The 15,123-nt window shown below is 42.8% G+C and overlaps 1 protein-coding gene across 1 annotated transcript in view; it reads right to left on the minus strand.

Annotated features, from left to right (window-relative positions):
• The window catches only part of dhx36 (DEAH (Asp-Glu-Ala-His) box polypeptide 36), a 153,954-nt gene that overhangs the window by 78,935 nt on the left and 59,896 nt on the right, over positions 1–15,123 (minus strand). Inside the window, exons 12-14 of the mRNA XM_060924172.1 lie at positions 10,622–10,709; positions 10,426–10,481; positions 2,077–2,141 (exon numbers count right to left, since the gene is read on the minus strand). Coding sequence (XP_060780155.1) covers positions 2,077–2,141; positions 10,426–10,481; positions 10,622–10,709 — 209 coding nt within the window. The remainder of the gene's footprint in view (positions 1–2,076; positions 2,142–10,425; positions 10,482–10,621; positions 10,710–15,123) is intronic.

Raw genomic sequence — 15,123 nt, forward strand, 5'->3', positions numbered from 1 at the left:
CGCGCACGCCTATTACTCCCCGCTCAACGATAAATTACAACTGTCTGTGAAAAGCTATCTGCGAAAGCCTTGTCGCAAGAGCATGCAGAGGCCCTTAGGTCAAGTTTACATTAGACTGTATCTGTCTCGTTTTCTTCGCGGATGCACTGTCCGTTTACAATAAAACGCCGGGAAACGGGAATCCGCCAGGGTCCACGTATTCAATCCAGATCGCGTCTGGTCCGGTGCTGTGTAAACATTGAGAATACGCGGATACGCTGTGCTGAGCTCTAGCTGGCGTCGTCATTGGACAACGTCACTGTGACATCCACCTTCCTGATTCGCTGCCGTTGGTCATGTGACGCGACTGCTGAAAAACGGCGCGGACTTCCGCCTTGTATCACCTTTCATTAAAGAGTATAAAAGTATGAAAATACTGCAAATACTGATGCAAATACTGCCCATTGTGTAGTTATGATGGTCTTTAGGCTTGCCATCCTTCCACTTGCAAGTGGTAAGTGACTTGTGCACAGCGGCTCAGTCCCGAATCACTGCTCGTGCGCTTCACTCGCGCGCTCTGTGAGCTGCGCAGGGCCGGAGTGCACACCCTCCAGAGGGCACTCGCTGTTCAGGGCGGAGTGATTTGGAGCGCAGCCGCTGAGGAGGAAGCGATGAGCCGCACTGACACATTTCTCAACTTACGTGCCGAATTAGTCATGTGATTAGCGTATCCGTGTATTGGCGTTGCTGTGTGCACGCGAATCGTGTATTGGCGTTGCTGTGTGCACGCTAATCGTTTTTAAAAATGTTAATCTGATGATCCACTGATACGGTCTAATGTAAACCCCACCTTAGATGAGCTGGTCATCAGAATTCTGATTCTGATCCAGGAGAGGATAAATATCTGATACTCCCTATTAGTCAGACAGAACTGAGGAAGCCTTTTGGACGAGAGGTGAAACGTTTTCAAGAATCTTCAAGCAAGTCCAGTTGCCCATTTCTACCACCCACAGACACCAGGAACCGTGTTCTGTGGTCTGATGGAACGAAAACGGAGCTTTTTCGGTAATGAGCACTCGGATGGGTTTGGTGTAAAAAGAAGGATGGCTATAATGAAAAGAACCCAATCCAAACTCTATTGCCGCTTTTCCACTACAAACGCGGCTGAGTCGGGCTGAGCCGTGCCGTGCTGAGTCGAGCTGAGTGGGGCTGTTGGAGTTGCATTTCGACTACAACCGCGCTGAACCGTGCTGGCTGGAAGTGGGTGGACACATTGGGTGGAGTTAGCGAAAGTGGGTGGACGTCACGTGATGTCGTTAAGCAGCGCAAACAGTGACATCAGTGAGCTTTTAAGCGGTAGTCTCACGACCCGGATAGTAAACAATAAACATGGAGTCGTTAGTGTTGCTGGTCTTGGTGCTGTGGCTTGTTGTCACCGACAACGCCAACAGATACTGGCAAGAGCGTATAGATGAGGCGAGGCGCATAAGGCTTCAGAAATTCTCGTAATTCGTAATTATTCTTCTTCCGGGTTTACGGTGTTTACAGATCCCAGCGTGCTCGCGGGGCGTGTGTGGGCATGTGAGGACACTCCTCCTCACCAATCAGTGCACAGGGGAGTGTCTCCTCACGCCCCCAGCCTCACTCAGCTCGGTTTGGCTCACTTCAGCCCCACTCCAAAACCGTGCGAGTTTTGGGTGCTGAGCAGGGCTGAAGCGAGCTGAGTCGCGCCGCTCTGAGGTAGTCGAAACGCGAGCCGTGTCGGGCTGAAGTGAGCTGAAGTGAGCAGTGGAAAAGGGCCATAACGTATGGTGGAGGTTCTGTGGTGTTTTGGGGTCGCTTCTCAGTTCTCCAATTTCACCAAGTGTACTGGAGTCTGTTAAGATGAACGTGTGTATGAAGAGCATTAATTAATGAGCGCTGGTTCCTTTCGGGTTCCTAAACACTGACAGTTCTTGCCAGAAGAAGCAGTGACGGGAAGATAATTAAGCAAAATGTGGACACAAAGTCAAACTGTGTTCCCGTTAGGCTGAATACATCAAAATCTCCTAAACCGGCAATGCAACAGGAGGAAAAGCAGTGCGCGCACACACACACCTGGTTTCTGCGATGTTTGTAGCAATCACAATCTTCCGAACTCCAGGAGGTAGCCTTTTAAAAACCTGATGAGAGACAGTGTGATTAATCAGCACTCCAGCAAAACATAACTGTATTGGACAATATCACAAATGTCAAATTTTTCCAAAAGCGCTTTAAAGGAGAACTGAAGGCAAATTTATTATCATCGAATTTCTGTTCCTCTCATTTTATTAAATATCGGAATGCATTTCTGATCGCTATTTTGTCGCTGCTATAGCAAGTTCTGAGTGTTTGAAATATGCTCTGTAATATATCAGTCCATATGTCAAAGCGACGGCCGTAAACGAGATTCGTTGAGACCTGTGCGAGACACCGTAGGACGGAAGTAAAACGTACAGCGGAAATCAAAGCGACCGACGTCTGCCGACGTCGTCAAAAGACGTGCGCGCCCTCTTTTGAATGCTGACGTAATCAAGCCGGAAGTTTTGTTTGTTTTGATAGCAATCAGGAAAGTTTGAAAAAAGTAGGCAGTAATCGTCATTTAAACTCGTTTTTGTGCAATACTTCGTTCGGAAAACAGTTTTCAAAATGGCTGCCCTGACACCTGGCGGACACTTCACGTTTCGAAGTCTCGCACAAGTCTCGTGAAGATCGCGTGGATAAGCGACGCCTACTGTGGACCAAATTAACTAAATTCAACACGGCTAAAAACCGAATAGGCCGAGAAGTCTCATCTCATCTCATTATCTCTAGCCGCTTTATCCTGTTCTACAGGGTCGCAGGCAAGCTGGAGTCTATCCCAGCTGACTACGGGCGAAAGGCGGGGTACACCCTGGACAAGTCGCCAGGTCATCACAGGGCTGACACATAGACACAGACAACCATTCACACTCACATTCACACCTACGCTCAATTTAGAGTCACCAGTTAACCTAACCTGCATGTCTTTGGACTGTGGGGGAAACCGGAGCACCCGGAGGAAACCCACGCGGACACGGGGAGAACATGCAAACTCCGCACAGAAAGGCCCTCGCCGGCCACGGGGCTCGAACCCAGACCTTCTTGCTGTGAGGCGACAGCGCTAACCACTACACCACCGTGCCGCCTAGGCCGATAAGTATAATACTTAATTGCGATTAGTTGCCGATACGAGTCACGATATAAGGTTACTAAAACGTAATTGAATACACACGTTAATTAAGAAATAAAGCAAGTTTAAAAATGACTTCAGTTCTCCGTGACACATCGAGCCGACATGGCACACCCCCAAATAACGAAAAGGGCCTGACGATCACGATCTTGTGCCTCATGACTGACACTCAAAAATAACAGCTATAGGTTAAAAATATACATATATAGCTTGCGTAAAAGGAAATAACTCTCCAGACCAGGAGGGGGCAACAGTCTGTATGAGTAAGAAAGTTGATATTTAAGAGTTATTCCACGAAATCGAGTCGTACGTGAGCGGATAGCTGACGAGGCGAGTTGACTATAATCCACGTATGACGAGATTGAATAGAATAACCGTTTTATTCTCTCCACATTCACGGGATTTTGAGAAACGGAGCATTTTTATTTTTGCAAATACGATAAATAAAAACTTTATGCACAACGTCCGACAAAATCATTCCCACTTAGAACGTAAAAAAAAACGGTGAAATGACAGGAGCAATTTGTGAAAAATGCGATAATTCTTGGAAAAAAAAAAAAAAACCCGATACGTTCTTACCATCAAATACTTTCATTCTATATTTTGCTGTTTTTTTTTTTATTTTGGGTTTTTTTTTTTGGGGGGGGGTTTTGTTTACGAGTAGAGTTTTTATTTCCTCCTCGGTTGGTTCAGCAACACGCGCCGCCATTTTGTTTTTCTCTCCTCATGGTATATGAGCTGATATCTTGGTAGTAGAGTAGCCAATCAGAGCGCACGATTGCTCATATCCAGTGAATATGGATAGAATAAATACCATTGAACCGTTTGTGTTGCTTTTGTTGCTCAATTAGGGTAGTATCTCATTGGGCGGCGACAGCCTGCGACTAGTTGGAGACAACAATTGCGATAAAATACGCGAATTAGCGACAATTTTCACTTGGAATCACACTGAATTGATATTCGCATATTTTATCGCAATTGTCTCCAACTAGTCGCAGGTGAGATACTACCCATACACTCGCACTTCCTGTCTCACGGAAACCGACTTGAAGGGTTCGTGATGGCTTTGCGACACCAGCGACGCATGTGCAGCTATTTTGAGAGAAATTTTATCGCACGAATTTTTTGAACATGTTCAAAATTTCAGCGACGAAGGAGCGACACTTTGCGACTCATGCGAGGAAATTGAGAAACCTCGCGAATGATGTTCACAAGCTGTCGCAGCCTGGTGAGATACTGGCTTTACATTGTCAAGTAATAAAGTTTCTCGACTGTAATACAGTCGCTTGCGCTCATGTTTAACTCTGATACCGCTCTCTCTCACACTCATTAATCTACCATAAAGATATTTTATATCATCAGGTTACTTGTATTGCAGGAAGATGCTCTCGTCCCTCCTCTTAATATTTCCAGTTTCCTGTCTGCTTTTCGTTGCCATGGTTACTCATTTAATACATCCAGATTCGTGTAATTTCATTCATATAATAACACACACTAGGTTTTCGATCACATGGAATTACACAGCATGTGATGTTGGTATCGAAGCATTTCTTCCTTGCATGGCATCAGACTGATGCCCAATACTAGTCTTGTCCAAAGTGTGCGGAAACTTTTGCCCTCGACTGCAGCTAGCTAGAAATGTTGAACAGGAGACCGAAAGTTCTGGTTCTGTTCTACGCACTTGATTTGCTCAAATGGACAGCCAATCAGGGTGCTGTCTGACCTGTCGCCAATTTAACCCTCCGGGGTCGAGAGCTTCTCCGGCGAAGCTCGACAGGTTTAGAATGCATAGGTCATGGACTGAGATAAATATTTTCCTAAGTTTTTATCATACAAGCATAAACAGCGATAAACGTATTGATAGAAACTTTATACTTTACACTTTCCTGTGTGCCCACTGCCACATATTATTATAGTTTTTAAATGACCCAAATTAGATGAAACGTAAAACTTGTCCCCTTCCTCAGTCACACCGGAGTCGGACCGCTGAGCTCAGAATTACGCATTCATAAAAGACTGTTCCCATGGTAACGGCATGATAATCACTTTCGCTCTTTCGAGTTTGATCAGTTTCTCTTTCACCGTGGGAACGCCCACCGTAGACAGGATAAAAATCAGTCAGCCATAGTTTAGGCGACCTGTTTGGAGGTAAAACTTGTTGCAAGATGGCACGGTGATTTAATGCTCAGGAAGCGCTTCAGATGATTCAGGACAGCGATTCAATTTCAGGACAGCGATTCAATGCATGATTCAGTTCATGATTCAGGACAGCGAATCAATTTCAGGACAGAGATTCAATTCATGATTCAGTTCATGACTCAGGACAGCAAATCAATTTCAGTACAGCAATTCAATTCATGATTCAGTTCATGACTCAGGACAGCGATTCAATTTTAGGACAGATTCAATTCATGATTCAGTTCATGACTCAGGACAGCGATTCAATTTTAGGACAGATTCAATTCATGATTCAGGACAGTGATTCAATTCATGATTCAGTTCATGATTCAGGACAGAGATTCAATTCATGATTCAGTTCATGACTCAGGACAGTGATTCAATTTCAGGACAGAGATTCTATTCATGATTCAGGACAGTGATTCAGTTCATGATTCAGGACAGAGATTCAATTCATGATTCATTTCATGACTCAGAACAGCGATTCAATTTCAGGACAGAGATTCTATTCATGATTCAGGACAGTGATTCAATTCATGATTCAGTTCATGATTCAGGACAGAGATTCAATTCATGATTCAGTTCATGACTCAGGACAGAGATTCAATTCATGATTCAGTTCATGACTCAGGACAGTGATTCAATTTCAGGACAGATTCTATTCATGATTCAGGACAGGTGATTCAATCCATGATTCAGTTCATGATTCAGGACAGCAAATCAATTTCAGTGCAGCAATTCAATTCATGATTCAGTTCATGATTCAGGACAGAGATTCAATTCATGATTCAGTTCATGACTCAGGACAGCAAATCAATTTCAGTACAGCGACCCAATTCATGATTCAGTTCATGATTCAGGACAGAGATTCAATTCATGATTCAGTTCATGACTCAGGACAGCGATTCAATTTTAGGACAGTGATTCAAATCATGATTCAGTTCATGACTCAGGACAGTGATTCAATTTCAGGACAGTGATTCAATTCATGATTCAGGAACTCATGATTCAGTTCATGATTCAGAACAGCAATTCAAATTCAGATCAGCGATTCAATTTCAGGTCAGCGATTCAAGTCAATCTTGAGAACTGTGACCCTGATGATGAGCGGTGTCATTTTGAACTTGGACTCGATCCAGCCAAAGATCGACTCGAGTAAGTGTGAATATTTCTTCTATTTCTTATGAGCGTATCGGTTGGTGCGCGCGCGCGCTGTATTGTGTGCTTAAGGAAACAAAATGTGCACCGGCGCTTGTTTGCTCTCTTTTCTTTGTCTGTTGTGACTGTTGTCAGTCATTTGCTTAGAGTTTGACTGTTATTATATCTGGGGATTTTAACTTGCATGTAGATAATCCTGAAAACACTTAAGCCAGAGAACTACTTGCACTTATTGACAACTTCAACCTAGTACAACATGTACAGGGGCCGACCAACTCTCGTGGTCATACTCTTGACCTCGTTATCGCAAAGGGTCTTACTGTTTCTACTACTGTTGTTGACCTGGCCTTATCTGATCATTTTTGTGTTTTCTCTGATGTTTCTATGTCTCCTCACATTCAGAACAGCTCAACGACTATAGGCAGGAGAGTCATAAACGACAACACGTGTTCTCTTTGAGCAAGCTCTCTCTCGGATCTCAACCAAAATGTCAGACTCTGTAGATGATTTACTGGAAATTTTTAATTCAAATATGACCCAAATTATAGACGATATTGCTCCATTCAAAATCAAAAGAATTAATGATAAGCAGAAAGCACCATGGAAGCAATACCCAGCTGTTAAACTGCTAAAGAGAGAATGTAGAAAGACTGAAAGAAAATGGCGTAAATTTAAACTTCACATCCATTATCAAATCCATAAAGAGATGCTTTGTAAATATAATTATGAAATTCGTAAAGCAAGACAGTCTTTCTTCTCCAACATCATCAACAGGAATATGAACAATGCCCGTGTGCTATTTTCAACAGTAGAGAAGCTAACTAATCCCCCACCACAATTAGCACCTGAACTTCTCTCAGTTAATAAATGCAATGAGTTTGCATCCTTCTTCAAAGGTAAAATTGATAAAATACGGCAGAATATTGCTCATAATATATCTCAGTTGCAAAAAATTGAAAAACTGCAATCACCAGTGACACAGACGGACAATTTCAACACAAATGTCAGAATTTTGTTTAATTGATTACGAGACTCTTGAAAAAACTGTTCAAAATCTCAGTTCCTCAACATCTGAATTGGACATTCTGCCCACCAACTTTTTTAAGTCTGTTCTTCACCTCATAATTACAGATGTGCTTCAGATCATAAATACATCCCTTGAGACTGGCATTGTTCCTGTGTCCCTGAAAAAAGCCGTTGTAAAGCCCCTACTTAAAAAGAATAATCTGGATGCTTCAGTATTAAACAACTACAGGCCAATATCAAATCTACCATTCATCGGGAAAATCCTTGAAAAAAAATTGTCTTTAATCAATTAACTGCCTTCTTGATATCAAACAGCTGTTTTGATAACTTTCAGTCAGGATTTCGTGCCAATCATAGCACTGAAACAGCGCTGATTAAAGTTATAAATGACATACGTCTTAATACTGATGCAGGCAAAACATCGGTCCTGGTGTTACTGGACCTCAGTGCAGCTTTTGATACTGTTGATCACAACATACTGCTATATCGACTTGAACACTGGATTGGGTTGACTGGTAAAGTTATCAATTGGTTAAAATCATACTTAAAAGATAGAAGCTTCTTTGTTACCATGGGAAATTGTACCTCAACATCAATGTCCTTGACCTGTGGTGTCCCCCAGGGGTCGATTCTTGGACCATTACTATTCAACCTTTATATGCTCCCACTTGGACAAATTATCAAGAACAACTCAATTTTGTATCACTGCTATGCAGATGACACCCAAATTTATTTTGCTCTATCACCTAATGATTATGCCCCCCTTGAATGTCTCTACCAGTGTATCGACCAAATCAACAACTGGATGTCACAAAATTTTCTTCAGCTGAACACAGATAAAACAGAAGTAATTCTATTTGGGGAAAAAAGATGAAAGACTCAGAATTACCACTATTCTTGACACAAAGGGGATTAAAACAAAAGATATGGTTAAAAATCTTGGTGTTTTCATGGACAGCGAGCTAAACTTTGACAGTCACATGAAAGCAATCACTAAATCGGCATTTTATCACCTAAAAAACATTTCCAAACTAAGAGGACTTATGTCAAAAAATGATCTGGAAAAACTTATACATGCCTTCATCTGTAGTAGGGTTGATTACTGCAATGGCCTTTTCACAGGCCTGACAAAAAAAAAACATCAAACGACTTCAGCTGGTTCAAAATGCAGCGGCTAGGGTTCTCACATGAACAAAAAGAACAGAGCACATTACTCCAATTCTAAGGTCCCTTCACTGGCTTCCAGTAAGCTACAGAATTGACTTTAAAGCATTGCTGCTGGTGTACAAATCTCTAAATGGTACAGGGCCCAATTACCTCTCTGATATGTTGCAGTGGCCTAACCCAATCAGATCTACCAGATCGCAGCAGCAAAATTTACTGGTAAAACCTGTTGTTAAAACAAAGTATGGTGAAGCAGCTTTTAGCTACTATGCAGTACAGCTATGGAACCAACTCCCAGAGGACATCAAAAATGCTCCTGCTGTTGGCAGCTTCAAATCTAGACTAAAGACCAAGCTGTTCTCAGATGCTTTCTGCTAACTGATTAATAGTGTCATCTTTACATGTTTTAAACTTTCTTAACTTTTATAGTCTCTGCATGTTTTAAACTTTACTTAACTTTTATTCTATTTTATTCTGCTGGTTTTTTTTACTGAACTTTTACTTCATTTTATTTCTACTATTGTTTAATTCTTATTTTTCTTCCCCATTTATTTTATGTAATTTTATTTTCTATTGTTTACTGTTTTGCTTTTACTTCTGTAAAGCACATTGAATTGCCACTGTGTATGAAATGTGCTATATAAATAAACTTGCCTTGCCTTTTTCTAGCACTAATGATTTTGGCATGCTCCGATGTCAATTTCAACAAATCTAAGCAGTATTTTCAAAGTTGTATGACTTTGTATTTAGCACAAGTTCAGCTACAATAATATCTCTGTAATCTGTATGTCATGATTGTACTTTTTCAAAAAAAATACCAGATGTTTTAAAAAGCAGTTTTAGAAGTGTGTTGGAATGTGTGAAAAAAACATGACCTTACCCATTGTGACTTGACCTGACGGGATTAAGAGTTGGCAGTGAGAGGGGGTTTCACTCTTCTCATTGAATAGAATGGAAATTTTTTTTACTCTTCTCATTGAATGGAATGGAAATTTTTACTCCTCGCTAATCCTTTATCCCAAAACAATAGGACATACATTTTTTGATGGCCGGTTAATTGTCCAAAGCAATGGAGCAGATTTAAGATTTTGTTCCTGATCCATTCCTAAGACTGAACAGAATCACCTCAAGTGATCAAAACGGTTAGTCACAATGGGTAAGGTCATGTTTTTCACACGTTCCAACACCGTTCTAAAACAGCTTCATTTATCTGTTATTTTTTTAAAAAAGTACGATCATGACATACAGACTACAGAGATATTACTGGAGCTGAACTTGTGCTGAATGCAAAAAAAAAAAAAGTCATATGACTTTTAAAATACTGCTAGATTTGTTGAAACTGACAAAATCCGAGCATACCAAAATCATTAGTGCCAGAAAATACCCTCAGACCCCAGAGAGTTAAAATCAGCCAAACGTACAATGATGAGCAGCGCCTCAAGCCAACATGTAGTTGGGAAAAAACAAAAACAAGCCACAAGATACAGACGGCTTGGTGTGTCGAGGCAATAGGAAATAAAATTAAAAGGTTGTCTTGTTCTTGGCACTAATTTGGTCGAAACAAGCTCTTGGTATAACAATTTAATTAAACTGAGGCAATGTTGGTGTAACAAGCTTTTTTTTTTTTTTTAAACTCTAATTGATTAAGTGAAGACAGATGCGCTTGGTGGACTGCTCAGTGGAGCAATTACCTGTGTCTGGTTGACTGTAGGCATCAGCGAGTGCAGTGGAATGATCACAAACTTATCTAAGGTGGACAGAAGAGTGATGAGAACATCTCCAAATACAAAACATGGGTTAGAGAAGTGGGAGGAGCTACGCAGAACAGTCATATATAGTGGTGGATTGTTAGAGATAGAGATCGAGACAGAGAGAAGAGCAACGTACCGGATTTAAACATCTGGTCGGCCATGAGCAGATCATTCAGGCTGCTGATGTTGTCCCAGCCTGGCAGGAACACCAAGATGGCTCCGTCCTTAGAACACAAAAACACACCTGCTCCATGAGTGTTCAACTGGATTTGGTACCATCAAATGCTCCACTGATCGTCCAACAGCAAGGTGATGCATGGTGCAAATGATGATAATTAGAAGTAAAACTGGAGATTTTCAGCAGTGCTATGGATAAAACATCATGCAGATTCATGTCAAGAGCTTCCATCTAACATCAGAATAAGGAAATCTCAGCGACTTTGACTGTCGTGTGGTGGTTGGGGGACATTTCGATATTCCACAAACTGCTAATCTTGAGATTTTCACGCGCGACAGTCTCTATACAAATTGGTGTGAGAAACAAAAAAAACATCCAACAAGCAGGCGGAAACACAAGACGACAGGAAGCCTCAAACAGGAACTCAAAATGAGACCAGCAATGACTGTTGCCCCTTTTCCACCAAAGCAGTTCCAGGGCTGGTTCGGGGCCAGTGCTTAGTTTGGAACCGGGTTTTCTGTTTCCACTGACAAAGAACTGGCTCTGGGGCCAGAAAAACCGGTTCCAGGCTAGCACCAACTCTCTGCTGGGCCAGAGGAAAGAACCGCTTATGTCAGTTGGGGGGGCGGAGTTGTTAAGACCAACAACAATAACAAGACCGCGAAAGATCGCCATTTTTAAGCGACGAGAAGCAGCAGCTATAGAGGGTTCCCGCATGACGTCACCGCGCCGCGAGATTTCGGTAGTCGCCATATTGGAAGACCAAGTACACATCTATGCAAGTACATACATAAAACAAACTACACCTGAAATGTAGCCAGGGCCGGTTCTGCCCTAATCTGGACCCGGGTGCAACATCGCGCAACCCCCCCCCCAAAAAAAAACAAAAACACACCAGTCTAAATCAGGACAACCAGTGTTCGAACTACGGGGGTACTCGGGGGATCCGAGATCCCCTGAAACAGACATGAGATCCCTTGAAAACATGATTTGGGAAATGTTGGGGGGTCTCTAACATATTGGCAAAATGATGTTTATTGACATAGCAATCGTGTGTAACGGGAAGCATTTGCATATCCGAAGTGTTGTGTTTACATCAAAGATAAAATAAACCGATATGACGACGGCTGCTGCTGCCAGGTTGGTTGTTGAGTAGCCTGACTGTTTTTTTGTTCTTGCGTGTGGTATCATTGTTGACGCGAGGTTGTTTTTTGAACATGCCAATGCGGACATGATTTCCCCTGATGAGTTATGACTTCAGACGCGATGCGTGTGTGGAGTCCGCGTGATATGTGCGTAAGATAGGCTTCTCGTGATTGGAGATCCGCGCTCCGAGACAAGCGCAAGCACCCCCCCAGGGGAAAAAAGGGACCCCCCGAAAATATCGGCATAGTTCGAACACTGAGGACAACCATCACATAACTATAACTATAAACATTTTATATCAACTATTTTAACTAAACGGGCTATAATAAATAAGCCTGCAGGCAGCCACGGCGGGCTGCCTCAGAAAAGTAACCATTTGTCCTACCTTAAAACTCGTTTTGCATTTTCTGCCTCCTTTTTTGTATTTTCGACCCTGCGTTTATTTTCTTTCCTTTTCTGAAAACCCGATTTGTGTCCAGACATTTTGTTCTGCTACCAACGAACTAACTCGTCAGGTCTCGTCTCTCGAGCCCGCGATGATTCCCGTGGGAAGGGCAACAATTGATACATTTTTACAAACAACCAATAAACAGCCAATAGGGAGGTTGCAGCGTTCAGGCTCTCCTTTGCTCAGAGACACTCAGTAATGCGCTTATTCTCTGTCTCCTGGCAGAAAGCTCCTTGGTTTGCTTGTGTCTCAATCACAGCTGGTATTCTGTAGAAAGACTTCTTTTCACCTTTCCCATCAGCTTTGTTGGAACACCCTAACACAGCACAAAAGTTTACCATTGTAGGTTTATGATGAATCAAGTGCCTCGTGGGTTTAAATTCCGCGTGCTGCCGTTATTTCCCCCAATCACGAGTTTGTTGGTCTTCCAATATGGCGCAGGGTTTGTTTACTTCCGGTTTCTGGTGACGTCAGTGGGAAGGGTCTATACAAACGCAAAGTCATCCCTTATTATTATTGTTGTTGCTGCTTCTTCCGTGTTGTTTTTGCTTCGATATTCGCGCCAAGGTTTATGCAAACGTAGCGACGTAACTGACGTATACAGCGACGTAATGACGTGGCTTCCCTTAGCACCGTGAACTATGGAAAAGCAAACTGGTTCTCAGCTGGCTCGCAAGTTGAACGAGTTGTGAACCAGCACTGGCCCCGAACCAGCCCTGGAACTGATTTGGTGGAAAACGGGTATGTGTAGCTCACTCCGGCCCCGTCTAGTCCAGAAGAAACGATCTACAGTGGGCCACCTTATGGGCGCAATAAATGTTGCAAGCTATATATAGAAAAAGTGATATTCATCCTAGGAATACTAAACTATTTGTCAGAAAGAATCCAAAACGGCGAGAAACTGACCGAGAAGAAGCGATTTTTGTTGAACTGCTTAAGGAATTAAGGCTTAATTAGTCCATAACATCATTAATAATTGTAATGAAGCAAATCTGGGTAGAAGTTACCGTATATGCACCCTAGGTACCCCGACCTTCATGCCAGAAAGAATCAAAATTGGTGAAGAACTGAGGAAGAAGAATCAATGCGTGTGGAAACTGCTCATCAGGGATTGATTAATTACTCCATATCTTCGTTATTAATTGCGATTATGCAAATTCGGGTAGACGCTATCTATATGCATCCCAGGCAGACCTACCTTCCTGCCAAAGAGAATAAAAATCGGTGAAGAACTGAGACAGAAGAAGCAATTTTCGTGAAAAGCGGACGACGCCGGACGGACAACACATGATGGGATAAAACTCATCACCTGTCGGCTGTATGAGCCAACAACCAGGTGTTACGACTGTGCTGAGGAGAAGAGCAGCAACTCAGGAGGTGCAACACGTCATAGTTTGAGGTGGATGAGCTACAACACCACATCAGGATCCACGTCCGTCAGTCAAGCACAGGGATCTGAGGCTACCCAGGGAACAGGAACGATCCATGGTGGGCAGCTGAAGATTGGAAAAACAAATGTTGCTTGAGCAGTCGTTTACGAAATACTCAAATTGGCCTGACGGGCAAAAACATATCCAACTATCAAAGTTACCAAGATTGGCCCCAGGTCAGGGTTCTCCAGAAAACATGAAGTACCTGGCTAAAAAAAAAAAAAAAAAGTAGGTGGCTGTGGAATTTGCGGCGGCGAAGCCGACATGGTGCGCCAAAGGCACGCTAATGCTAGGGGCGTCTGGGGGCATGCTCCCACAGAAAATTGTGAAATTTACATGCCTTCCGGTGCATTCTCAGCAAGTAAATTACGAACCATTTCCGTCCAGATGTGTGCGCGCTCAGCTTTCTCAGTTCTCCTTTGTAGTACGCTGCCTGACTCTGTAACATAACTACATATGATACAGTGTGGTCACATGGTCTGGGTCAGCCAACCAGAGCGTGAGAAACGATTAACAAATACGACGTTGCTTCTGGTCATGCGAGACCGGAGTTGAAGATAATTTCGTGGAGGAATAATTGGATCTGCAGCAGAGACGATATTAAAAATAAAATAAATAAATAGCTTGAACATCGAAAGGCAAGTTTTTATTTTTTTCTGGGATCGAGTAGCCAGAGAAAACCGCTGGTCGCCGGTGCTCGTGGACGTCTCTGTGCAGGTGTTCCTATTACAGTGGCTGTCGAGTGTATATCCCATTCCAACGAGGCCACACCCCCTTTCTGCATACTCTATTATGCGAGTCAGTGCTACGTCTCGTCCTGCGGTCACGAAGAGAGAATCTAAAGCTCTGGGACTTTTCTCAGGACCTCAGTAAAGTCCATGGTGGGCTGGGGTTCTGAGCGTCAGGCCAGGGGAGTCCTGACTGTCTCGATTTCTCAGTAAACGGCGGTCCGGGACTCATTAAACACTGTAGTCGTGAAACTAGTAGCGCTAAACAAGCGACAAATGACTTTTCATGAACACCAGCTGGCATTAGCGATCACCATTCTTAATGTGTGTGTAAAGATCCGCTCAGGTCCTATATTTAGCAGCTCGATGACTTTCCATCAGACATATTTAAACAGAGAAGAAGGCGGCGGCCGCTGTGTATATGAGGTGAGAAAAATCAGTTGTCGTCAAGTGTGAAAACAGCTTTCACAGCAGACCCAGTTTTACCTGACTCATGAAACGTTCCTGATATTAAAAAACCCCACCGAGTCAGACGCGCAGGTTTGACTTAATTAATGATAATTAATAAAAAGATCTTCTGGTATGGAGGACAGGAACGTCACAATGATGATGATGCAAGTGACACTTTATATAATGAGAGAGAAGGGGGGGAGGGGATGTGTGAGAGCTCTTTGATGCTGTAATGAACAGTCTTAGGCCAGCTAGCCT

The sequence above is a fragment of the Neoarius graeffei genome, chromosome 6 (genome assembly GCF_027579695.1).
Source record: "Neoarius graeffei isolate fNeoGra1 chromosome 6, fNeoGra1.pri, whole genome shotgun sequence".
Lineage (NCBI taxonomy): Eukaryota > Metazoa > Chordata > Actinopteri > Siluriformes > Ariidae > Neoarius > Neoarius graeffei.